The sequence below is a fragment of the Mercenaria mercenaria genome, chromosome 4, assembly GCF_021730395.1.
Source record: "Mercenaria mercenaria strain notata chromosome 4, MADL_Memer_1, whole genome shotgun sequence".
Taxonomy (NCBI): domain Eukaryota; kingdom Metazoa; phylum Mollusca; class Bivalvia; order Venerida; family Veneridae; genus Mercenaria; species Mercenaria mercenaria.
In genome coordinates, this window is record NC_069364.1 from 63,062,866 (window position 1) to 63,089,718 (window position 26,853).

Below are 26,853 nucleotides of genomic sequence, written 5' to 3' on the forward strand. Positions count from 1 at the left end.
TCTGAAGCTTATGAATTCTATTTTTATAAATTGTACTTTAATATGGAGAAATGTGACTCTTTCTGCAGTAACTGTCTTGTTATGAGAAGTAGATCAGGAAAAAACACATTTGCCTGTTTAGAAACAATTATTAAGGAATTAGTATTCATGTTGAGGAAGAAACATCAATAACCTGCTGCCAATGTAAATCATGTACAAGGGAATGATAAATTAGGTTATAAACTGCTAAATGTTACAAACTACTGACAAGTTTGCATTAAGTTTCCTGGAAAGTCTGGCTAAAAACATATATTGGTACAGTCTAACAAAAAGAAGATATACACTTGCATCAAGTTCTAGCCTACCAAATGGCAGGTCTTGTGTTTTTCTGCTAGAAGTCAATGTAATTCATTGATTTTGCTCCCTAGAGCTCAATGTAATTCATTAGTTTACCCCAAAGAGGTCTGTATAAGTCCTTAGGTTTGCTACCTCCATGCATCAAGTCTTGGGGTTTTTTCTCCGCTAGAGGTCAATGTTAGTCATTGATTTTCCCCTAAGAGCTCGATGTTAATTAATCATTGATTTGCCCCCAAAGAGCTCAATGTAATTCAATGATTTGCCCCCAAAAGGTCAATGTTATTCATTGATTTACCCCCAGGGGATAATGTAATTTATTGATTTACCCCAAAGAGGTCAATGTAAGCCATTGATTTACCCCCAAGAGGTCAATGTAATTCATTGATTTACCCCAAGGAGATAATGTAATTTATTGATTTATCCCAAAGAGGTCAATGTAAGTCATTGGTTCCCCCAAAGAGGTCAATGTAAGTCATTGATTTACCCCCAAGAGGTCAATGTAATTCATTGGTTTCCCCCAAAGAGGTCAATGTAAGTCATTGGTTTCCCCCAAAGAGGTCAATGTAAGTCATTGGTTTCCCCCAAAGAGGTCAATGTAAGTCATTGATTTACCCCCAAGAGGTCAGTGTAATTCATTGGTTTCCCCCAAAGAGGTCAATGTAACTCATTGATTTACCCCCAAGAGGTCAATGTAAGTCATTGGTTTCTCCCAAAGAGGTCAATGTAAGTCATTGATTTACCCCCAGGAGATCAATGTAATTTATTAGTTTTTCAACCTCCAGCATCATTCATTGGATTTGTACAGATTTGAGAAAATGTGCATTGCCAATATGAATAATCTGTTATTAAAGGGAAGCATAAAAGGAAGGCATTTTTCTAATATTCATAGAAGCAAGAGTCCCTGTTGCCATAGGGAATCTAAATCTGTTGTTTTTACACAGTTTCCAGCTTTGAAAGATGAACATAAAAGTAATCATTGCTAGAAATAACTACATTGGATGTATATGTAAATATCAGCATGAGATAGATATATTACTTTTTCTGTCATTGATAATTAATATTTCTTGACTTGCTTGTCACCTGGGGTGTAAGTTTGACATCAAAGGGAAATAACTGGTATGTTTAAAATACATTCTGTGTGAAAATCTTGTATCAAAGGAAGCACTGAAGGGCTTCTGGGTTTAATTCATACCTCTCCAGGGAATGGCTTTGACTTTAATGGGAATGATTCTAGAGAACACTCCCCTATAATTTTTATATGTCAGAGGTTTAGATATTCCTGGTACTTTGATATTTATGATAAAAATAATTTGTGCGACATATCAAATTTATAGTGTGGCTTTATAAGTATCTTACTTCCATAAAAAACAGAATATAGTGGAATTCATAATTTCTAAATTTATGTGCTTGTGTTTCGGTACTTTTTTCTTGTAATAAGAGATAGGAGAGAGTTTTTCTATGGAGATTGTAATGAACTTGGCCAAAGACACCTCGTGACATCAATAATTCACTAGTCAAAGTATTTACAGCTATATTAGGCGTCCCAGTCGCATTAACAGATTTTTGTTCAATATTATCCTGACACCCTAATTGCTACCTTTTCACAGTTGTTTCTTCCACACCACATACTGCTCATCTCAGTTACGCTATAATCAATAGCTATATGCTACTGGCAGTTCCACCATTTAAGCTTCTGGGAATTGCCTCTGATCAAGTTATACCTTCAGCCTTTCATGTAAAGATTCATTGAATCAGACCTTTTTAAGTAACAACAAGCACTTTTCCTGTTCCCTATTAAACTGTAAATAGAATGTTGTTTTCTAGTAATACAAAACCTAATGCTGTTGGTGCAAATGTCTATTCTTTGTCTGCTGGGGAAGAGAGAAATACAAGAGTTAAATGCTCTAGGGTTTCAAGTGAATCAGATATTGAAAATATGATGGTGAGGGAAATGGCATTTGGACCACATAAATTGCTCAGGTGATTGTGCCACCAGTGCTTGAGCAAACTGTGTTTCACTGTATATGCAATACTTTATATGATTAAAGAACAGTTTGTTTTGTTATAGAATATGCAGTTTTCTTATTAACATTATGTATGTATATAGTCACTCACAAAACGTAAGATGATACAGGTGACATATAGGCCCATCGGGCCAGGTGTGTCTTTACAAGTTGTAAATGATGTTATTAAAATTTATTATGTATATATGCACATGTCAGTATAATAAATAATTTACCCTACCCTACCCTACCCTACCCTACCTTACCTTACCTTACCTTACCTTACCTTACCTTACCTTACCCTGCCTTGCCTTGCCTTGCCTTGCCTTGCCTTGCCTTGCCTTGCCCTGCCCTGCCCTGCCCTGCCCTGCCCTGCCCTGCCCTGCCCCTACCCCTACCCCTACCCTACCCTACCCTACCCCACCCCACCCCACCCCACCCCTACCCTACCCTACCCTACCCTAACCTACCTTACCTTACCTTAGATGATGTCATGGAATTAAAAGAATGAAAATATAATTCATATAACACACACATTTACAAATTAAACAGCCACAGATGAATCTTGATCAATGACACAATCATGCAGTATATATAGGTATTGTCAAGGAATTAATGGAATTTTTTATATATAACATACACATTTCACAGATGAATATTTGATTTTACTGTAAGTCAGTCACAAATTTGACTATATTGGGGATGGGAATATATATGGTTGAAGAAAAAAAAATTAGAATGAAATTTTTTATTCATTTTTATTGCTGAAAGTGATTGTAATTTTGAACAAATGCAAACACTGGAAGAATGGCGAAGACTTTTGCAAAACTAGCATAAGTTGGAAATATTGGCACATACCATTGACTTGGGAATCTATGGATTTTCTATGAATATCAGAGTTTTATAAATGTAATACCATATAAATGAATTTATTCCACCTCATATAAGTGTCTGACTTACAGATTGATTTCAAGTAATAATGTGTAATTTAGCTCATTTTTTATTTCAGATGTAACTAGTGTTACTGTATTTCCAGTGTTTTTTAGATTAAACCAACTTACTTTACTTAATGTTTCAGAAAGAAAATAAATTATTTGGAAATCACTGAAAATTAACTATAGAATGTTTCACTCAGATTATCTGTTGTAGGATTGGGAGAGAAGCACTTCATCTTACAGAATCTGCTTCCGCTCTCGCAAATTAAATGTCACATTTTAGAAATATATAGTGGCAGTTTTTGCTTGCTATTAAAGAAATGTTTTTGCTGAAGGGAAGTTTCTTCCTCTTAATAAATCATCCCAGCAACCATTATCAGATATGAAAATTGGGCATTTGGTAGCCACTAGCAAAATATGTTGCTAAGTTAGTGTCGAAAATCAGCTACTAAAAAGGTACATGCAGGATTTAGTTTGTTTATTTCAGTATATGTATGTACTATGTTGTGTCTAAATTCAGAGCTTCGCAATTTGAATAGAATTTAGCTGTACACATTCAAAGGTATTATGTAAAATCTGAATCCAGATGTGTGTGTTTAGCAAGCAACTTAAATTGGTAAGGTTTTTCAGATAGGTACAGGGTTTTTCTTAACCCTTATCATGATGGATACGATTGATTCCGCATTTGAAACCAGCAGAGATCATGATCAGGCTGCGCATCTGTGCCGTGATAACTTTTCATGGTTGTTGTCCAAGCTGGACAGAAGATCAACAGTGTGAAATGAGATCTCAGCTTGGCTTTTGCATAATACAGTAAAACTGTTATCTTCTCACTTTAGTTATTTGGCTGCAAATTGTGTAAGATGTGTGAAAATCCAATTACATTGTTTGTATTCATATTGTATTAGGTCTTGACCAAAGATGCTTAAAAATCGATTAGAATTCTGACCAGTAGAACAGTTACTGGTATAATGTATATTTGATAAATTTGCAATGGTTTAATTTTGGGTAATGTTGAACAGTACTTACAAGAGGGTTCGCAATTTGTTGTTGGTCGATCTAATGTTCTGGAGATTTCGACTGCATTTTGGTCAGTTTTGTTTTTAACCTTTGTCTGAGTGACATATCTTTGAAAGCACTATAATTTTTTTCTTGTTTTATTTGTTTATAAAAAATCATAAATTTATTTTGTGTTGGTTGTTTGGTTCCACTAACCTATCTTGATACAAGTGTAGATGGGCACTTGGGTAGAAATACTCAGACCACCTGGTTGCCAGTATGTCTGTTGACCACCAAATCATAATGTAAAAGTGCTAGGTAAAATGTCAAGTTTAAAGAGAGATAGTCGGACCAGGAGTTCATCATCAAACACACAATGGTCTCAGATGGAGATATAGGCTACATAATGATTATATCAAACATATTTCAGACAAACTTGTTGCTTGTGTTAGGAAGGATTCAGGAATATCACAGTGAGCCCTTAATTATGCTTCTAGCATGACAATATGTCCAGAAATTTACTAGTAGCTAAAACACTTTCAAGTTAAGTATCTTAAAGCATAATAGATAAATGTAGAAATTCTTATTGAAAGGAATTTAAAAGTATATGAGTGTATTATTGTCCAGTATGGATTGAATGTTCGCCAGATGTTTGTAGAACATAATGTGCTGGTTTGAAGTAACTGTATAGACAGTTTTGCTGTCTCTATAGAGATTGATTTTTGTTAAGTACATTTAGGCATCTAGTTCATACATAGAATAACTGAAGAAATAATTAGGGAAATTTGACTATTACCACTGTTTCTAGATAAATCACATTTCCATACAAAATTCTAAAAAAGAAGAGAATTTGAATTAATTCTGCAATGATTCTGAGCAAAATTATACTTTACAGTTTCCTAACAAGATTTGTATTGATTGAATGACATCAGAATTTATTATGATACATTTGGCGATAATCAAATTACATAGAACAGAATTTGTAGTTTTTGTTACACATAAATGTTCATAAAAACAAGCCAGATGGCAGAACTTCAATCATAAATGATCTACAGCTTTGTACTTTGTTCTGATTAACTCAGTAGCTATATTACAGATCACATAAGTCATTAACCTTAGTCTGGTTAGCTCATTACCTAGATCACAGATGACCTGCAGTCCTTAGTTTAATAAGAGTGCAGTTACTGGACCAATTGGATCATCTGTAGTTGTTTATCTTGGTCTAATTATCACAGACCACTTACAGTTCTTAACCTTAGTCTGGTTAGCTCAATTGTTAGATCACAGATCATCAACAGTTTTAAACCTTACAGTCTGGTTAACTCAGTAGCTAATTCATAGATCATCTAATTCTTTTACCTTAGTCTGGTTAGCTTAGTAGCAAGATCACAGATCATCTGCAGTCCTTAACCTTAGTCTCCAGTTAGCACAGTAGCTAGATCATAGATCACCTACAGTCCTTGCCTTAGTCTGGTTAGCACAGTAGCTAGATGACAGATCATCTACAGTCCTTAACCTAGTCTGGTTAGCTTAGCAGCTAGATCATAGATCACCTACAGTCCTTGCCTTAGTCTGGTTAGCTCAGCAGCTAGATGACAGATCACCTACAGTCCTTGACCTTAGTCTGGTTAACACAGTAGCTAGATCATAGATCACCTACAGTCCTTGACCTTAGTCTGGTTAGCACAGTAGCTAGATCATAGATCACCTACAGTCCTTGACCTTAGTCTGGTTAGCACAGTAGCTAGATCATAGATCACCTACAGTCCTTGACCTTAGTCTGGTTAGCACAGTAGCTAGATCATAGATCACCTACAGTCCTTTCCTTAGTGTGGTTAGCTCAGTAGCTAGATGACAGATCACCTACAGTCATTGACCTTAGTCTGGTTAACACAGTAGCTAGATGACAGATCACATACAGTCATTGACCTTAGTCTGGTTAACACAGTAGCTAGATGACAGATCACATACTGTCCCTAACCTTAGTCTGGTTAGCTCAGCAGCTAGATGACAGATCACCTACAGTCCTTGACCTTAGTCTGGTTAACACAGTAGCTAGATGACAGATCACCTACAGTCCTTGACCTTAGTCTGGTTAGCACAGTAGCTAGATCATAGATCACCTACAGTCCTTACCTTAGTCTGGTTAGCACATTAGCCAGATCATAGATCACTTACAGTCCTTGCCTTAGTCTGGTTAATACAGTAGCTAGATGACAGATCACCTACAGTCCTTGACTTTAGTCTTGTTAGCCCAGTTGCTAGATCATAGATCATCTACAGTCCTAACCTTAGTCTGGTTAGCTCAGTAACTAGATCATAGATCACCTACAGTCCTTAACCTTAGTCTGGTTGGCACAGTGGCTAGATCACAGATCATCTACAGTCCTTAAGCTAAAGTCTTGTTAGCTCAATTGCTAGGTCACAGATTATCTACGGTCTTTAACCTTGTGTGGTTAGCTCAGTTGCTAGATCACAGATCACCTACAGTCCTTAACCTTAGTCTGGTTGGCACAGTGGCTAGATCACAGATCATGTACAGCCATTGACCTTATCTAGTCTGGTTACCTCAGTAGCTAGATCACAGATCATTTACAGTCCTTAATGTTAGTCTAGTTAGCTCTGTTTCTAGATGACAGATCATCTACGGTCCTTTACTTTGTCTGGTTAGCTCAGTTGGTAGATCACAGATCATGTACAGCCCTTAATCTTAGTCTGGTTAGCTCAGTAGCTATATCGTAGATTACCTACAGTCTTTTATGATAGTCAAGTAAGCTCAGTAGCTAGATCACAGACCACCTACAGGCCTTAACCTTAGTCTGGTTTGCCCAGTTGCTAGATGACAGATCTTCTACAGTCCTTAACATTAGTCTGGTTAGCCCAATAGCAAGATCATAGATCCCCTACAGTCCTTAACCTTAGTCTGGTTAGCTCAGTTGCTAGATCACAGATCACCTACAGTCTTTACCCTTAATCAGGTTAGCTCAGTTGCTAGATCACAGATCACTTACAGTCCTTAACCTTAGTCTGGTTAGCTCAGTAGCTAGATCATAGATTGCCTACAGTCCTTAACCTGAGTCTGGTTAGCCAAGTTGCTAGGTCACAGATAACCTACAGTCCTTAACCTAAGTCTGGTTAGCCCTTTTGCTAGATCATAGATCACCTACAGTCCTTAATCAAAGTCAGGTGAGCCCAGTTGCTAGATGACATATCATCTGCAGTCCTTAACCTTAGTCTGGTCAACCTAGTTGCTAGATGACATATCACTTACAGTCCCTAACCTTAGTCTGGTTAGCACAGTAGCTAGATGACATATCACTTACAGTCCCTAACCTTAGTCTGGTTAGCTCAGTTGCTAGATCATAGATCACTTACAGTCCTTAACCTTAGTCTGGTTAGCTCAGTTGCTAGATGACATATCACTTACAGTCCCTAACCTTAGTCTGGTTAGCACAGTAGCTAGATGACATATCACTTACAGTCTCTAACCTTAGTCTGGTTAGCACAGTAGCTAGATGACATATCACTTACAGCCCCTAACCTTAGTCTGGTTAGCTCAGTTGCTAGATCACAGATCACTTACAGTCCTTAACCTTAGTCTGGTTAGCTCAGTATCTAGATCACAGATCACCTACAGTCCTTAACCTAAGTCTGGTTAGCTCAGTTGCTAGATCACAGATCACCTACAGTCCTTAACCTAAGTCTGGTTAGCCAAGTTGCTAGGTCACAGATAACCTACAGTCCTTAACCTAAGTCTGGTTAGCCCTTTTGCTAGATCATAGATCACCTACAGTCCTTAATCTAAGCCAGGTGAGCCCAGTTGCTAGATGACATATCATCTGCAGTCCTTAACCTTAGTCTGGTCAACCTAGTTGCTAGATGACATATCACTTACAGTCCCTAACCTTAGTCTGGTTAGCACAGTAGCTAGATGACATATCACTTACAGTCCCTAACCTTAGTCTGGTTAGCTCAGTTGCTAGATCATAGATCACTTACAGTCCTTAACCTTAGTCTGGTTAGCTCAGTAGCTAGATCACAGATCACTTACAGTCCTTAACCTTAGTCTGGTTAGCACAGTTGCTAGATGACATATTACTTACAGTCCCTAACCTTAGTCTGGTTAGCACAGTAGCTAGATGACATATCACTTACAGTCCCTAACCTTAGTCTGGTTAGCACAGTAGCTAGATGACATATCACTTACAGTCCCTAACCTTAGTCTGGTTAGCTCAGATGCTAGATCATAGATCACTTACAGTCCTTAACCTTAGTCTGGTTAGCACAGTTGCTAGATGACATATCACTTACAGTCCCTAACTTTAGTCTGGTTAGCACAGTAGCTAGATGACATATCACTTACAGTCCCTAACCTTAGTCTGGTTAGCTCAGTTGCTAGATCATGGATCACTTACAGTCCTTAACCTTAGTCTGGTTAGCTCAGTTGCTAGATGACATATCACTTACAGTCCCTAACCTTAGTCTGGTTAGCACAGTAGCTAGATGACATATCACTTACAGTCCCTAACCTTAGTCTGGTTAGCACAGTAGCTAGATGACATATCACTTACAGTCCCTAACCTTAGTCTGGTTAGCTCAGTTGCTAGATCACAGATCACTTACAGTCCTTAACCTTAGTCTGGTTAGCTCAGTAGCTAGATCACAGATCACCTACAGTCCTTAACCTAAGTCTGGTTAGCTCAGTTGCTAGGTCACAGATCATCTACAGTCCTTGCCTTAGTCTTGTTAGCTCAGTTGCTAGTTCACAGATCATCTAAGGTCTTTAACCTTAGTCTGGTTAGCTCAGTTGCTAGGTCACAGATCATCTACAGTCTCTAACCTTAGTCTGGTTAGCTCAGTAGCTAGATCACAGATCATCTAAGGTCTTTAACCTTAGTCTGGTTAGCTCAGTTGCTAGATCACAGATCATCTATGGTCTTTAACCTTAGTCTGGTTAGCTCAGTTCTAGGTCACAGATCATGTACAGTCTTTAACCTTAGTCTGGGTAGCACAGTATCTAGCTGACAGATCATGTACAGTCTTTAACCTTAGTCTGGTTAGCTCAGTAGCTAGGTGACAGATCATGTACGGTCTTTAACCGTAGTCGGGTTAGCTCAGTAGCTAGGTGACAGATCATATACGGTCTTTACCCTTAGTCCGATTAGCTCAGTAGCTAGGTGACAGATCATGTACGGTCTTTAACCTTAGTCTGGTTAGCACAGTAGCTAGATGACAGATCATGTACAGTCTTTAACCTTAGTCTGGTTAGCTCAGTAGCTAGGTGACAGATCATGTATGGTCTTTAACCTTAGTCTGGTAAGCTCAGTTGCTAGGTCACAGATCATCTATGGTCTTTAACCTTAGTCTGGTTAGCTCAGTAGCTAGGTCACAGATCACCTAGAGTCCTTAACCTTAGTCTGGTTAGCTCAGTGGCTAGATGATGAGACTTTGATCTCTACATGCAGCAGAAGTTTTCACTGATGAATTGACAAATGATTGAATGTGTTGGGAAGTTGTTGGATGCTTGGCTACTGACTTACTAAATGTTGTTAGATATATATAAAATACTGTCAAATGTCATTTGAATGGGACAATAAGAGATGGGATATCTAAAGCTGCTGCTATTGTTCTATGGAAATAACTTTAATGGACCACAATCTATGATGATACATTGATTCTGAACTTTTTTTTATCCAACTGCTCTTGCCTATATTTATGCCCCCAAAGGGAAGCATATTAGTTTTCAACTGTCTGTCCGTTCGTTCGTTAGTTCGTTCGTTCGTTCGTCACAACATTAACTTTTTGCATGAAGGCACTTCACTCACGAACCACTGCATCCAGGACCTTCAAACTTCACATGCTGATAGTAGTTATTGAGAACACGACTCCTACTGACTTTGGGGTTACCAGTTCAAAGGTCAAGGTCACAGGGGCCAACGTTAACTTTTTGCATGAAGGCACTTTACTCGCGAACCACTGCACCCAGGACCTTCAAACTTCACGTGCTGATAGTACTTATTGAGTACACTACCCCTACTGACTTTTGGGTCACCAGGTCAAAGGTGAAGGTCACAGGGGCCAACATTAACTTTTTGCATGAAGGCACTTTACTCGCGAACCACTGCACCCAGGACCTTCAGACTTCAGGTGCTGATAGTACTTATTGAGTACACCACCCCTACTAACCTTGGGGTTACCAGGTCAAAGGTCAAGGTCACAGGGGCCAATGTTAACTTTTTGCATGAAGGCACTTTACTCGCGAACCACTGCACCCAGGACCTTCAAACTTCACATGCTGATAGTACTTATTAAGTACACGATCCCTACTGACTTTGGGGTCACCAGGTCAAAGGTCAAGGTCACAGGGGCCAATGTTAACTATTTGCATGAAGGCACTTTACTCGCGAACCACTGCGCCCAGGACCTTCAAACTTAACATGCTAATAGTACTTATTGAGTACATGACCCCTATTGACTTTGGGGTCACCAGGTCAAAGGTCAAGGTCACCAGGTCAAAGGTCAAGGCGCTGCGGGGCATTTGTCACCATTAGTGACAGCTCTTGTTTAGTTATTTATTTTTGTTTCTGACTGTGTAAGCACATATCATTGCAGAAATGAAATATAACATGTTTTGAGAATGTTGATATTGTCTAGAGATCTAAGCCTAAATCTTCTGCTTGTTATCATACAGCATAATTATTCAGTATCCCATAACTTTTGCAACAGAGAATCAGTCTGTAGAAATTTGAAAATTACTTAAATAGATTTGACAGGGACAATGCCCCTGCCAATACTGTGTGGTTGTAAAATGATTCCTGTGGCAGATAATGTCTAATATCAATATAATCTGCAAATATTGGAAACGTTCTAAACATAAGTGAATGTATTGAACACAAGCTTCAGGAAAAAATGGTTGTACTTGCTCATCCATTAGTTTCTGGAATTCTTTTGTCTATTTATGGTGCTTTTTCGTAAAATTCAAAACTTACCAAAGTTAAAGTGTTAAAGCACATACCTTAGCTAAAGTACATGTCACAAACATTGTGCTCAGTGGAGGTCCAGAAATCTGAGTTTGTGGACATGTCTCAAAATTTTGATTGGTTGATTTGAACCTGACCAATGGCAAAGCTCCCTTTCTAGACTGGTCTCCAAACTTTAAGTCCAAGGTTATAAGTTTGAGTTTGGAAACCAGTCTGCCATATCACATTGGCTTTTTGTTAGTGCTGCATCCAGGTGGTCTCAAAACTCAGTTTTATAAACTGTGAACCAGGGCTTATTAGCATGTCTGTTTGGTATGTAAAGACTAGAACTGTACTGACCTGCCAGTATACTATTTTGTAAATACCTTAAAAATAACTAACTTTTCTTTTGATTTAGCATATCCCTAGAAGACATACATGTTATCCATAACATATAACTAAATTTCAAATATGTTGAATAATGCAACAATATAGGTTTAATTCATTTTACTACTTCATCCCATCTTTAACAAGAGATGTCAGCAGACTTTTTCCTCATAATGTTTTGCTAGTTTGTAAATTTTTGACATCTTTAGCTCACCTGAACACAAAATGTTGGGGATGAGCTATTTTGATTACTCGCTATCCATTGATACATCTGTTGTCCATCTTCAAACAACATCTCCTTTTAAACATTTGGTAGAAGTTGATGTTAACTTTGCCTTGTTTTACCTTTAATAGTCCTCTACCAAATTTGTTCAAAGAATTCTGTTCCATGCAGAATTCTGGTTGCCATGGCAACCAAAAGCATTTTTTAAAAAATCTCTCCGAAACTGCAAGGCCCAGAGCTTAGATATTTGGTATGTACCATTGTGTAGTGGTCCTCTACCAAGTTTGTCCAAGTCATCGTCCCTTGTGTCAAAATTCACCCCAGGTAGGGGATCACTTGTTTTATTTAGACTTATCTTGGAAAAACTTTCTGAAGAAATTACTGACTTCCACAAGAAAATATTGCCTCAATCCGTAATTCCCTTGAGCTTTTACTTTATTCAAATCATGCCCCTGGCGTCATATTTTACTCTGTTTTAGGGTTCACTTTTTTACATACATTTATTAGGAAAATTTTTATATATTCCCTTGTCTAAAATCTCATGCTCCTGTGCTAAGATATTTCGTAAGTAGCATCATCTAGTCGTCCTCTTTTTCTTTCAAATCATTCCCCGAGGGTCAAACTTTGCCCCGCCCATAGGTGTCTCTTGCTTTAAATGGACTTATATTGGAAAAACTTTAGACATCTTCTTGTCTAAAACGTCAAGGTATTTGGCATAATTATAGCATTGTGTAGTGGTTCTCTACCAAGAACCCATTTGTGTCAGATGAGCGATATAGGGCCATCATGGCATTCTTGTTTGTAGTTTTTTGACTTTTCAAGAATGAGTTGAAATGGTTAAATGGATAAATGTATATGATGGCATTATTTGATTTACATAATTCTTCTGAGCTGTATGCTAAATGTTTGCTGTTTTGTTCAGTCTACTAAATGATTTTGAAAAGTCATTTAGTTTATTAAAAAATATAGCAACAGATGTATGATCTGTGAAAATCGTACCAAGCAACAAATATATAAAAAGATAAAACTGAAAAGAATAATATTATAATGTCCGATAAAATCTGTTCTATATTATGAAATGTGTGTAAGTTGTGTAATGTTGTATTGTGTTCCATTGTAAAGAACTGTGTACCATATTGTGCTTTTGTTGTATCACTATGCATAAAGAAACTGAAATATGTTGTTTCTATAATCGCAAAACAGGTTGAGAATAATTAAAGTTTTAAAATCAGAGATGTAAAGACACATAAAGAAGCAGCAAAGAAGTCACAAAATATTTGTAATTATGTGTACTTTTCTAATACGTTACAGAATAAAATGGATAAATAGGTCCCTTTTTGAATGTTGTATTAAATTATATTTTTCAGATTTGAAAGACCAGATCGTCGTGTTGTTACGGAAACCGTTCAGCCACCTACATCATCGAGTACAGCTTTAAATGATGCCCTGCAATCACGCAGAGATCAAACATATCAGTCTACAGCCCCTCATAAGGTAAATAGTGCTTAACTCTTTCATCAATCTACAGAACCTGCTTGTGTTAATAGTTACTTTACTTTAACATCAGTCAGTGGCACCTCATAGGGTAAATAGTAGCTTCACTTTTCCAACAAATGTCAATAATCTTTCAATTTTCAGAAGAGACATTTAAAATTTATAAGGGTACAAATATACAATTATGATGTCGAAAAAGGCTTTGATAGTAAAAATGTAAAATGTCAGAATATTAAATGTTGAACGTCAAATGACAACTTTTTCACGTCTAATTATTTGGACTACCGTCAGTCTATGAACCCTCTGTGGATCCTCATATGGTAAATAGTAACCTCACTTTTCCATCAGTCTGTGGACCCTCATAGTGTAAATAGTAACCTCACTTTTCCATCAGTCTATGGACCCTCATAGGGTAAATAGTAAACTCACTTTTGCGTCAGTCTATGAACCCTCATAGTGTTAATAGTAAACTCACTTTTGTATCAGTCTATGGACCCTCATAGGGTAAATAGTAAACTCACTTTTGCGTCAGTCTATGGACCCTCATATGGTAAATAGTAAACTCACTTTTGCATCAGTCTGTGGACCCTCATAGGGTAAATAGTAAACTCACTTTTGCATCAGTCTATGGACCCTCATAGGGTAAATAGTAAACTCACTTTTGCATCAGTCTGTGGACCCTCATAGAGTAAATAGTAAACTCACTTTTGCATCAGTCTATGGACCCTCATAGGGTAAATAGTAAACTCACTTTTGCGTCAGTCTATGGACCCTCATAGGGTAAATAGTAAACTCACTTTTGCGTCAGTCTATGGACCCTTGGTGTAAACATTAAACTCACTTTTGCGTCAGTCTGTGGACCTTCAGTGTAAACAGTAAACTCACTTTTGCGTCAGTCTGTGGACCCTCATAGGGTAAACAGTAAACTCACTTTTGCGTCAGTCTGTGGACCCTCATAGGGTAAACAGTAAACTCACTTTTGCGTCAGTCTGTGGACCCTCATAGGGTAAACAGTAAACTCACTTTTGCGTCAGTCTGTGGACCCTCATAGGGTAAACAGTAAACTCACTTTTGCATCAGTCTGTGGACCCTCATAGTGTAAACAGTAATCTCACTTTTACATCAGTCTGTGACTTTTGCATCAGTCTATGGACCCTCATAGGGTAAATAGTAAACTCACTTTTGCATCAGTCTATGGACCCTCATAGTGTAAATAGTAAACACACTTTTGCATCAGTCTATGGACCCTCATAGGGTAAATAGTAAACTCACTTTTGCGTCAGTCTATGGACCCTCATAGGGTAAATAGTAAACTCACTTTTGCGTGAGTCTATGGACCCTCATAGGGTAAATAGTAAATTGGGTCAGTCTATGGACCCTCATAGTGTAAATAGTAAACTCACTTTTGCATCAGTCTATGGACCCTCATAGGGTAAATAGAAAACTTACTTTTGCGTCAGTCTATGAACCCTCATAGGGTAAAAAGCAAACTTATTTTTGTCAAGCCCGCTTGCAGAAATGAAGACATAGTTGTCCAAATTGCAGTTTGGTGTACAAGCATCCGTCGGAATTTGTTTGTCTGGACCATAACTTTGACATGCATTGAGCAATCTTGTTTATAGTTCTCATGAATGTTAACCGCGCAAACCTAAGGTTCCTATCTCAAAGGTCAAGGTCACAGTTGGAGGTCAAAGGTCATGTCAGATCTTGTCCGGTCCATAACCTTGACGTGCGTTGACGAATCTTGTTTATATTTGGCATGAATGTTTAACTCAATGAGACGGAGTGACTTGTGCAAAAACCAGCTTCCTGTCTCAAAGGTCAAGGTCACGGGTCAAAGTTCATTTTAGAGCTTGTCCAGGCCATAACTTTGATAAATATGAAGCAGTCTTTTTTTTCTTCTTTGGCCTAAATGTTCTGTATGGATGGAGTGTCATGTGCAAACCTTGGGTCCCTATCTCAAAGGTCAAGGTCACACTTGGAGGTCAAAGGTCATTTTAGAGCTTGTCTGGGATGAACTTTGCCATGCATAAAGCAGTCTTTTTTTATTTGGCATACTAGAGTGTCGCGTGCAACTCCAAGTCCTTTTGACAGCTGGCAGGCTCGGCATGTTGCCATTGGACATCTAGTTTCATCAATCAGTGGACCTTTATAGGGTAAATAGTAACTTTACTACTTTTACATTAGTCTGTTCTGTCTGTTCTGTCTCACAGGTAACTATAGTATTTTAGCCTCATTTGTTACAACATTTTAACATCAATCCAGTCTAAAACCTCTCACAGAATAAATAGTTCCAGTCTACAGCCCCATATAGGGTTAACAGTTATATCACTTCTGTATCAATCTATGTTTCCACATAGGGTAAATTTTATATCAATCTATGTTTTCACATAGGGTAAATTTTATATCAATCTACAGCCTCTTTTAGGGTAAATAGTAACATTACTTTTACATTAATCTGCAACCCCACTTTTAGTGTAGATTATAATAAATTTCATCAAAATTTTAGACTTTTGAATTGTTCTCTTGAGCAGAATTCTAAGGTGAACTTTAGTGATGTGTTTGTGTTTTTTGTCCATCTAAATAACAAGCAGTTTCATCTTTTAAAATATTTGAAACATCTTCATGCTTTTATTTTGTCATCTAAAACTGATCTTAGTATGTTTTTATTATACTTTGTCATATGAATGTTAAATTAAACTTCATTTAGCAAAAAAAGTTCTTGATTTTCAAAAAACAAGAACAAGAGATGGACTCCTTTTCAAGTCATTAATTGAATGTGTTTTCAGATGTTTTTGAAATTGGACAGAAGTTCCAATAACTGCTTCTTTTATCACAGTGTCCAACTGGTTATGCAGATAAGTGGTAATGGCCCATAGTGTGCAATAAAAGTAGCACTAAAACTGTCAAAATAATGATTTAATTTTGCCCACTCCAGCATGTATTCAGACATCATTTAGCATTGATTCAGACTTCTGTTCAGAAAATTTAATGCATTTTGAAATATTCTTGTGAGAAAACACTGGCATTATTTGAAAATAATTTCACAGACTTTTCGTTGCGTTAACCATCTACCAAAACTGTTCAAGCAAGAGGTGTAACTCAGATGAGCGACCTAGGGCCATCAGGCGGCCCTCTCTTGCAGGTGGGGGTTTGGGGGGCCTTTATTAATTTTAATGTGATTAGATGTGTGTACTAGATATGCATTAAATTTCTTACCACTAGGTTACTGTCAATGAAAAATATCAATAATAACTGACCATTGAGATACATCCATTCAAACTCGACATACTACCAGTAGTACTACTTGCTAATAAAAATAAGACAGTTCTCACGTTCTCTGACAATTTTTATGTAATATATTGGAACACATGAATTTTGTCAACATTTCTTTGGAGTTACATATTTTTTCAAAGTGTATTCCAGTTTATTTGTTTTATAGCATGCAGCATATGTTATGAACTACGCAGCATGCTGTCAAGCAATTAAACTCAATTAAACTCAAATAAACCTTGATAAAGTTAAGTAAACTCGATCTGAAGGTCGAAAACTGTGTTCCAAAGTACGTATAATATATAATACAACTACGGTCAAAGTATACATGAATTCCACTGAAGCTTGTTTACATAGACACACCTCTCCCAACTGTCAGTAGATCCACTTGGCCTTACTGTACTTCTTGCCCAATAAACCAGGCTTAATACATATGACAAATGCCATTGGAGGTCAGACTACACGATTACGGAGTCAAAATTCAGCATTTTTAAAATGCCCTATTTTCTGTCAAATGTAAACATCACTATTTTACCTGTTTTGAAAGGTGTAGAGGTGAGCTTGGTCCCATTTAGATGTGAGGAATGAGATCTTTTCTGTGTCAGTTAACTTGTGGTCTTAATTTCCTAACACATCAGGATATCGTGGTTTACAGCTTGAACCAGAACCTGTGACGTTTGAATTTCACCGCCATGTACTTTTCAGTCAATATTAAAATACATCACACAATGCGATACACTGTATACTTACCGTGATAAAAAACGTTACACAAATATACAGTAGTATATAACACTAGAAACTGCCTCGATAGCCTAGTGTTAGAGCGTCCACTTCGAGTGTGAGAGATCGTGGGTTCAGTCCCAGCCACATCATACCAAAGATATGAAAAATGTCACTAGTAGCTCCCTTGCTTGGTGCTCAGCATTAAAAGGGAAACTGGCCTCTTCTCTCATACCCTCGTGGCAATGGATTTCATCAGGAATGAGGTGTCGAGAATGATTAATGTAAGTTGTAGAACTTCCTTCACAATCGACCTAAAATAAATTATATATAAACTATAAACATACTGTAAAGTAGCATTTGAATGGAGGTGACTATGATTGTTAGACAGTAAATCAGACAACAAAAGTCTGAATTTCTGCTACTGTAATTTTATTTGGTCCATTTGCGAACAGCCGATCAACCCCGTCATCCCCTAACCCCTCTGCTTTATATTTCAAATTTAGGTGATTTGGAACAAAAAAATTAAACTGTCAAAATTCCATTACGCAACTGCATATTCCATACAGGCAGCTACATGCCTGCCTGTTACCATTTATGGTTGACCGCCACACTGTGGTTTCTTTATCAAATATATTAAATGTTACTAAATCTGTCTCAAATAATATTTTATCTTTTTTTATCATTTTATTTGATAAATCACCCAAATAGGATCAATGTATATTAATAACACTAAGTGGCAAGTAAGCAAAGAAAATTGCAGTGGGCAGACTTGTCCACGCCTTATGTTGAAAGAGCCCTCCCCTGCAAGGAATTCAAGAAATAGTTCTTGAATCTAGTTCTAGAATAGTTCATGAACATTAAATGGCTGTTCTAGAACTTCAAGCTCTGGACCTTTTTCTAGAACTAAACCTAGAACAAATTCTTGAACTCCTAGTTCTAGAATGGCATTTAATGTTTTTGAACTATCCAAGAACTAGTTCAAGTATTAATTCTGCAATGATCTTGAACAGTTCAAGAACTTCTAGATATGATTACTGAAGTTCAATATAATTGAGTCCCTTCCTTTGACTATTCAAGAATAAATTCAAGAACAAATTCAATAACAAATTTAAGAACCCTGTCGAAAATTTCATGAACTGATCTTGGCAGGGGCTACAAACAACATTTTTCTGAGACTACATTACTGTTATTTAGCGGACTGACCATCTAAGCCAATGGCACATCCTGAAATCTGTCAACTATAGGTCAAAGTGATGTTCAGTTAGTGGCCAGAGACTGTTTTTGTTTTTAGTCTCAGTCACTGTGAAATGACATTTTACACCCTCAGCAAATGACATGAGTAAAACAGTAAACTAGAGTGGGATTTGGGAGCACAATGAGAAGTAAACAATTGCTGCATAAAATACAAAACATTAAGTTAAACAATGTATAATTTAATTTAATCTCAAGATTGAAATTCAGATACTAGCTTTGCTTCCAGGTCGTGAAAACTTATGACATTTTAAAAGGATTTTATATTTTTTAAAATGAACAGTTAATGACAACACCATAATTAGGCCAGAGTTTTTTATGCCCCCGAAGGGAGGCATATAGTTTTTGAACTGTCTGTCGGTCTGTCAGTCTGTCGGTCTGTCAATCTGTTGGTCTGTCAGTCTGTCCGCAATTTTTGTGTCCGGTCCATATCTTTGTCATCGATGGATGGATTTTCAAATAACTTGGCATGAATGTGTACCACAGTAAGACGACGTGTCGCGCGCAAGACCCAGGTCCGTAGCTCAAAGGTCAAGGTCACACTTAGACGTTAAAGGATAGTGCATAGATGGGCGTGTCCGGTCCATATCTTTGTCATCGATGGATGGATTTTCAAATAACTTGGCATGAATGTGTACCACAGTAAGACGACGTGTCGGGCACAAGACCCAGGTCCGTAGCTCAAAGGTCAAGGTCACACTTAGACGTTAAAGGATAGTGCATTGATGGGCGTGTCCAGTCCATATCTTTGTCATCCATGGATGGATTTTCAAATAACTTGGCATGAATGTGTACCACAGTAAGACGACGTGTCGCGCGCAAGACCCAGGTCCGTAGCTCAAAGGTCAAGGTCACACTTAGACGTTAAAGGATAGTGCATTGATGGGCGTGTCCAGTCCATATCTTTGTCATCCATGGATGAATTTTCAAATAACTTGGCATGAATGTGTACCACAGTAAGACGACGTGTCGCGCGCAAGACCCAGGTCCGTAGGTCAAAGGTCCTTAACTCTAACATCGGCCATAACTATTCATTCAAAGTGCCATCAGGGGCATGTGTCATCCTATGGAGACAGCTCTTGTTTATTTTTTGTTACTCGGATTCTGGGCAGAAAAATGTTGGCAGGAGGAGGGGGGGAAAAAAAAAAAAGGCAGTAAAATTTACTAAAACAACAGACGATATGTGATCACTTCAAATGTGTTGCCTGAAAGGATGTTAACACTACTTTATTACACATTTAACCTGTAATACAAAGAAAATTACCATTCTGTGTTTAACTTTTTAACTATCTTGAACATAAAATTGATGATTTCAAAAACTTTAACTAAATCACTCTTAGGGCATGAGTACTATTTGCCCTTGGTCATAACATCTCCAGCGAGTATTAAATTGATGATTGAATAGCAAACCATCTGTCTTTTCAATTTTCAATGGTCTGATTGGCTGGTTTCATTTTTAGCATGTACATACTTTTATTTTTAATCCACAAACTTTTCTGACCAAGATCTTTATTACATTTTAATATTTATTTGTTGTGTTTTAAGTCACACTGACACAATTTTATGGGTCATATGGTGACTTTCCAGACTTAAATAGTGCAGAAAGACCCAGGGTATCCCTTCGGGCATCATCTCAGGCAAGAATTGGCATCTGGGTAGAACGGCCTACCTTCCGTCAGCCAGCTGGGATCTTTGTCACATTATGACCTGAGTGGGGCTCGATCCCACAGTGGTTAGGGGCAAGTGATTCAAAGTGAAAGTCTGGCCACTCTTTATTTAATATTCGACGGTTAGAAAAAGACTGAAAGCATAAGTAGCTAGATAGGTCCCTGAAGGGGATTTGTATGCAATGGAATATATAGATAGATACATCCAAGTCAGGCAACTTGTAATATGTCTTCACAAGCATATCACAGGTTTTTTCCCCTTCATATTAAATAGGGTCCTTCCCTCAGAAAATATCTTTTAAATCATGCAGTTTTCCCCAAAAACTGACTTTACATCAGGTTTTTTTTATTCCCCTTTGCCCAAATACCAAGCTATTTTTACTCCAAATCACAGATCTGGGCCACTTTCCCTCCTAGTAAAAAAACAACAACCCAAAATCTGAAACGGATGACTCCTTTGTTTGGCAACACTTTGTTGCTCCTCTTATAGAGTCCTATACCTCATCCCCATGTAATATATAACTGCCAAAGGCATGTCAAATTCACATTCAATGTTGCCATTGTTATTTACCTCGGGAAAATCTATGTTTTTCTAGCATTTTGAGACTCTGTTATATTGACCGTAACCGTTTCATTACCTAAATTTTGCTAAGTTTTTTCTAGCTTTCATCTTCTTGGCCTTTACAGAACTTGTTTTTCGTTGTTTTATTGCCTAGAGTCATTTTACCTATGCTCGACCAGCCAAGTGCTCGACCACTATTTATAAATGTACATGTTTATTGAAATAAACCTTTGAACTCTCGGTTTTTATTCATTTATTTCCTTCCCAGCATCCTTGTACAACATCATACATATTTGATCTAGATCTTTAAGGGGCTTGTTTGTTTACAGACGACAGTTTCTTTGCATCTGTCAAAATACTTACCGTGAATCTCCTCTTGAAAATGATGCGTCTTTCCCGAATTCTTTAAGAAAAGTACTGGAACAACGTATTTTATAGTCTTCTAACCTTTTTTGATAATGTAACATAAGCTTATATCTGTAAACTATCGACTTGAAAGTAAAATTTAAGATGTAAACAAACACGCCCACCTCTCGACAGGCCAAAACAAAAATGGCGCCTTCATTAGTTGCGTCATGTAGACGCTTGAGATAAAAAGATTCACCGCGCCATAGAACTAGTTGGATAAAATGATTATGGACATTTGACATTTTGAAGTTTTTCGGTTTGTTTATTGTTAAAATAGTTTCATTTCTTGTTAAATTACTTCATGGATACTGCAGACACACCATTTACCAATGTCCCTTAAGCCCGCTGTTCAGGTAGGTGTTTCTATCTCTTGTTTGAAAGTCTGAAACTTATTAGTTTTCAAATCTGAAAACAAAACTAGAAAATATGAAGTTTTGACTCTAAAAATATTTGTTTGTTTGATTTTATGATTACCTCTGAAAAAAGAAATTGGTCTGGTCGAGCATAGGAAAATGTCGCTTTAAAATTTAGTGTTTTTCACCCTATAGTAAGAACCGCGCCATATATTATCCTGATCAATGTCAGCCAAACGCTTGGGTGGAAATTTACCAATAAAAGTAGGTCAATTCAGAAACTAAACGTTTTCCACAACCTTGTCAGTTTTTAATTTGTTCCGAGAAAAATACATGTAAATCTGGTCGAGCATAGGTCAAACGAGTCTATATACTAGATCACAAACCAAATATTCCGCTTTTCCATCGCGCATAAATCATTCAAAGACAATCTTAAATTTCACACTAGTTTTGTTTACGTATGGGATGGGAGATGCTTCCATTTGAGCGGAAATTGCGGCTATATGACTCTGATGGATAATGCGCTGACGAATATAAACGTTGTCGTCGTCAGAATGCAGCAAAACATCGATCGTCGCCCGAAAATAATTTTGAAATTCTTTTTTTTTTCAAAAATGACGGAAAATAGGGTCGGCGGGTCTGAGTAACGAAACATCAAAGAACTCTGGCCTTACTTATCTGATAATCTGCGGCCTGAAGGCCGCAGGTATATTGGAATGCAACAAGTAGTATAGCACATGGGGGCTGGGTGATTTCACGTGACTTTTTACCGATATGCGATTGGCTTATCGCATTTATGGAACGCCGTTTTTGCAATATAGCTAGCACTCTATATGATATATAGAGAAATGTTTGTGACTTAGATTCCTCATTCATTATTTCATATAATTTATTCAAACTTTCAGCAATGATCAATATTGATACCTTGTTGTGCATAAGGGTTTTCATGTTAATTGCTCTTCAATTTCCTAGATTATGGTCCTGTGTTGTCAAGCAAGTCCAGGTGAAGGCATGAATCACATTTGTGAAAGCTCTAGTAAAGTATTTCAATATAGTCAAGGAATGCGACCAGTTGTGCTTAAAGTTATGTTATACATGAAAGGGAAATATAGTTATTTTTGCTCAAAACAAAACTTTCAGAATTAAGAAATACATAGTTCATATATCTACTTGTAAATCATGTAGAATGGAGTAATATTTCTTACATTAAAGTGTAATGGTATAATAGAAACAAAACAAGTACGTTATTCACCCATAAGTTATACTATCAACAATTTCTGGTCTGTATAACTTATGGCCGCAGGAAATCTTTCGACTTGTATTCATTATACTAATGTTCCTTTTAAACCATTCCTAACTTTACAGTTTGCCCTACTTTGTTATCCAATCAGAGGGCAAAGTTTTTAAAAATATTTGAAAAATATATCACATAAAATACGTTTTGCTTATTTTATGGCATAAAATATGTCACGTATTTTCTCTCGATAGTGTGAGGAACGTGACGTCATCGGCCGCAACACAGGGGCTGGATTTATGCAAATAAGCAGGTTACCAGTATGGAAATTAATTGATCAAGTACAGATAGTTCAAAACAAACACAGAAATGAACTTTATTCAGCATGGCTAAATATCCAGTGAAAATAGAAAAGAACGGCTGAACTAGTATATATCAAATGTAGTTTGAATAAATGTCTGTCACTCTATTGAATTCGTTTGAAAATAATCAACTAGACTGAAAATGTGTGTAGCCCCAATTTAATGTCAACCTACCATGAGCAATTCCACCAAAAGTTCACAAAATACAAGTACAGTCACGTAACAAATGAAATTTCTACTTAAGTTTCCGTCACAAATTTTTTACCAGTGTGTGTAACTATAAGGACTTTCTGACCACCTGCTGGTACGTTCACAGTTAATACAGATTCGCTATCATTTGGTAATTTTGTTTAGGTGCTTTCCCGTTTCAACACACTTGAGAATCTAACGTTTTTCGAAATTCCGCGAATGTGGGATCGTTCATTTTAAACAAATTTACATGCATCGATTTCTCTGTACTTAAATAACGTTGAATTCCTGCTGCAATATTTTGCCAAGTTGCTGGCGGGTAGGGTTCACCTTTCTTCCGCTTAATTTCACAAATAAAGCGTTGAAGTCAAGTCCATTTCCGATATCCAGAGGAATTGAAACGCCTGGCCCCGACGCAGTTTCTGGTTGCAGGTTGCGATTCTTGGTCCATTCTTTCCACACATCTATCGTCCATATAATTATTACTTCGAGTCGTGTTGGCAGGAACACCGTTCCTCTGCTTGTTCTCAATATCTACTGTAGATAGCGGCTTCTGAAATCTACCTGCAAAAAGAAAAGAATATTTATTTAATTTAAACTGCCACAAACACGGCACGTGAAAGGGTTTGTGGTAAATTCATTGTCATTCTGATTGTTATCGATTTTAAGTTTTATGAAATTCTACCAACTGGCTACTAAGAAATGGCAGCTGACGTGGATTTTTCATTAAATCAATGGCAAAAACTCTTAAGTAAAAATGACTAATAAAAAAACATACCGAAAAACAAATGACTGGCATCATCGCAGTATATTGTTCAATATTTATTTTAAGTTTCATGAAATTCTACCTGCAAGTTACTGAGAAATGGCAGCAGACAGACGGAAGGACACATACTTTCATTAAATCAAGGGCAGTAACTCTAAGGAAAATTGGCCAATCCAATAAAAAAATGACGGGCATCATTGAAGTATATTGGTCCATATTTATTTTAAGTTTCATAAAATTCTACCTGCTAGTTGCCGAGAAATGACTGCGGACGGAAGGACGCACGGAGGGGCGCACGGACGGACAACGTACGCCATTTCAATACCACCTCCCTTTCATCGGCGGGAGATAATAAAACATTACAAATCTGAGCAAAAATATTGCTAGAATTTCTAGCTCTAGGACCGGTTACCAAAAAGCACTAAGTTAAAAATTAAATTAAAAAATACATACTGTTGCACACTTCTGGGGTGTTCTCTTTGTTTTCTGCTTGATTACTAGTATCATTCTTGGCGTCGTAGAGTTGTTGCGAAACAGTAACATCATTTTGACCAAACGGAATATAAAAGTAGTCATCGTTCAGGAAATCTAACTGATAATCCAGCTCAGTTTTGTGTTCTGTTGAAACTGTCTTTTCTGCCATATTTTAGTTACTTTCGACATGTGCATATACATGTAATACCACTGTAAATGAACCCTGGCTATTGGTATTTGATTGACGTTTCAGGACAACTTTTTCCTCTCTAGACCTGTCAATCAAAATTCTTATGGGCGGACGTTTATCACTTCTAAGCGTACGCCATGCCGGCGTACGTGACTTTTTGCACAGGCAAACTGTAAATCAGTTATTGGTCATATCAAATTTTATAGAACTTATTGCTGCGCTCCGCTACGCTACGCTTGCAATAAATTCCATAAAATTTGATATTTGACCAATAACTAATACGTAGTGTGATAAATATTTCCTTCTTATTTGCTGCACAAACTTCTCAAAAATTGCTGAATCACATGTGCAAAATATTTCCCAGCATGCAACAAAATAATGGAAACTGATCATGTGACATTATGAATTTGATGTTCAAGAACTTATTCATTGTTGTAAAAGGTAATAAACTTAAGTTTTTTTGTGTAATGAATGAACAGTTCAAAAACTCACAACTGGGTTCAAGAACTGGTACTGAACTAGAAAAAGGTTTTGAATTTTAGTACTTTTAATGAACCTGTGTTCAAGAACAATTTTGGTTCTAGACCTGCAGTAACTGTTCAAGAACTCTGGTAAAGTTCTCTAAGTTCTTTAACTTTTGCAGTTTTTGAATCAATGTTCAAGAACCATCATTGTTCTAGAACCACAGTCTAAGAACTGTTTTGCTGGTTCAAGAACAGTTCTTTAAGTTCTTCAGAAGTTCTTTAATACTAGTTCTAGAACATTTTTTACAGGGGCTTTTCCCAGTCAGACGACCTTACATTGTGGTAGTGTTTTCCTTTATCACTTTATGCACGCAGGTTTTCCTTTCATTTCTATAAAGAAGCTCTGATATTCTTTACCATCATGCATGCAGTGCAGATTTAATTATCATTAACCATTATTTAGTGCAACTTTTACCTAAATTTGGGCTTCATGACCATAAATCGGCACTACAGTATGAACAGAGTGTTTACTGATATCAACAGAACTTCAGGAAAATATGGTACTAATCATAAAGAACTTTATAGATCTATTAAATTTTTTTGTTCTCACTTACTGAATTGAACTGTTATTAAAAAGACCAGAATTTTAAGTTAACTCAGATGGTTTTCATGTGTTATAAAAAACTGTTTTTAGCCCCACAAAAGAAGTATTATCATTATTATTATATTATACCAGATTCATGTAGCACCCTTTTCATGATAAACACGTTCAAAGTTGCTTAACTTATAGCAAACATAGCCACACAAGGCACAAAATTCATCCTCTACTAGTACAGACACAGGGCGATTTGACCAGAGGGACAGAGTGAGATAAAGCCGCCAGAACAGATAGAGAGAAATCGTTTTTAGATACAGACTTGTCCGGCTAACTTAGCATAGCTATTTGCGAATAGACAGTCTGGTTCTTTAACGTGCCGGGTGTATAGCACTAATACACGCAAAGCCGTCTTTCCTGGGAAGAAGAACATGTACAGGCCTCTAAGTGGTATTTTCAGAGAACGGGCAGACTATCGGAGTAGTTATAGTAGTATAGGAATTTTGATTATTTTAGCTCTTAGATAGGACCAAAAACAAGTCATTAAACCCAATTTACCCACATTTTGAACACAATCCACCCAGGTGCCAGACCCCTTTGATTGTCTGGGAATATTTAATGCTTTTTAAAGTACAAACTCATGAGTTACATGACTGCGTATCTACAGATCTCTGTACTGGGATAGCATCACTTCCCCAAAAGTGATTGATACAAGAATTACAACTTAACAAGCTCTGATGGGCGTATTTTTAGCTCATCTGATTTTATTTTAAAAAATGATGAGTTATTGTCATCACTTGATTGGCGTCGGCGTCTACGTCGGCATTGCCTGGTTAAGTTTTATGTTTAGGTTAGCTTTTCTCCTAAACTATCAAAGGTAAGGCTTTGAAACTTGGAACACTTGTTCACCATCAATAGCTGACCCTGTACAGCAAGAAGCATAACTCCATCCTGCTTTTTGCAAGAATTATGGCCCTTTTGGACTTAGAAAATATCAGATTTCTTG

The 26,853-nt window shown here is 37.1% G+C and overlaps 1 protein-coding gene across 3 annotated transcripts in view; it reads left to right on the forward strand.

The window, feature by feature from the left end:
• Positions 1-26,853, forward strand: part of LOC123551927 (synaptotagmin-7-like) — a 464,896-nt gene that overhangs the window by 347,237 nt on the left and 90,806 nt on the right. For all 3 annotated transcript variants that reach the window (XM_045341234.2, XM_053541481.1, XM_045341235.2), the window contains one exon: positions 13,210-13,336. In XM_045341234.2, coding sequence (XP_045197169.1) covers positions 13,210-13,336 — 127 coding nt within the window. The remainder of the gene's footprint in view (positions 1-13,209; positions 13,337-26,853) is intronic.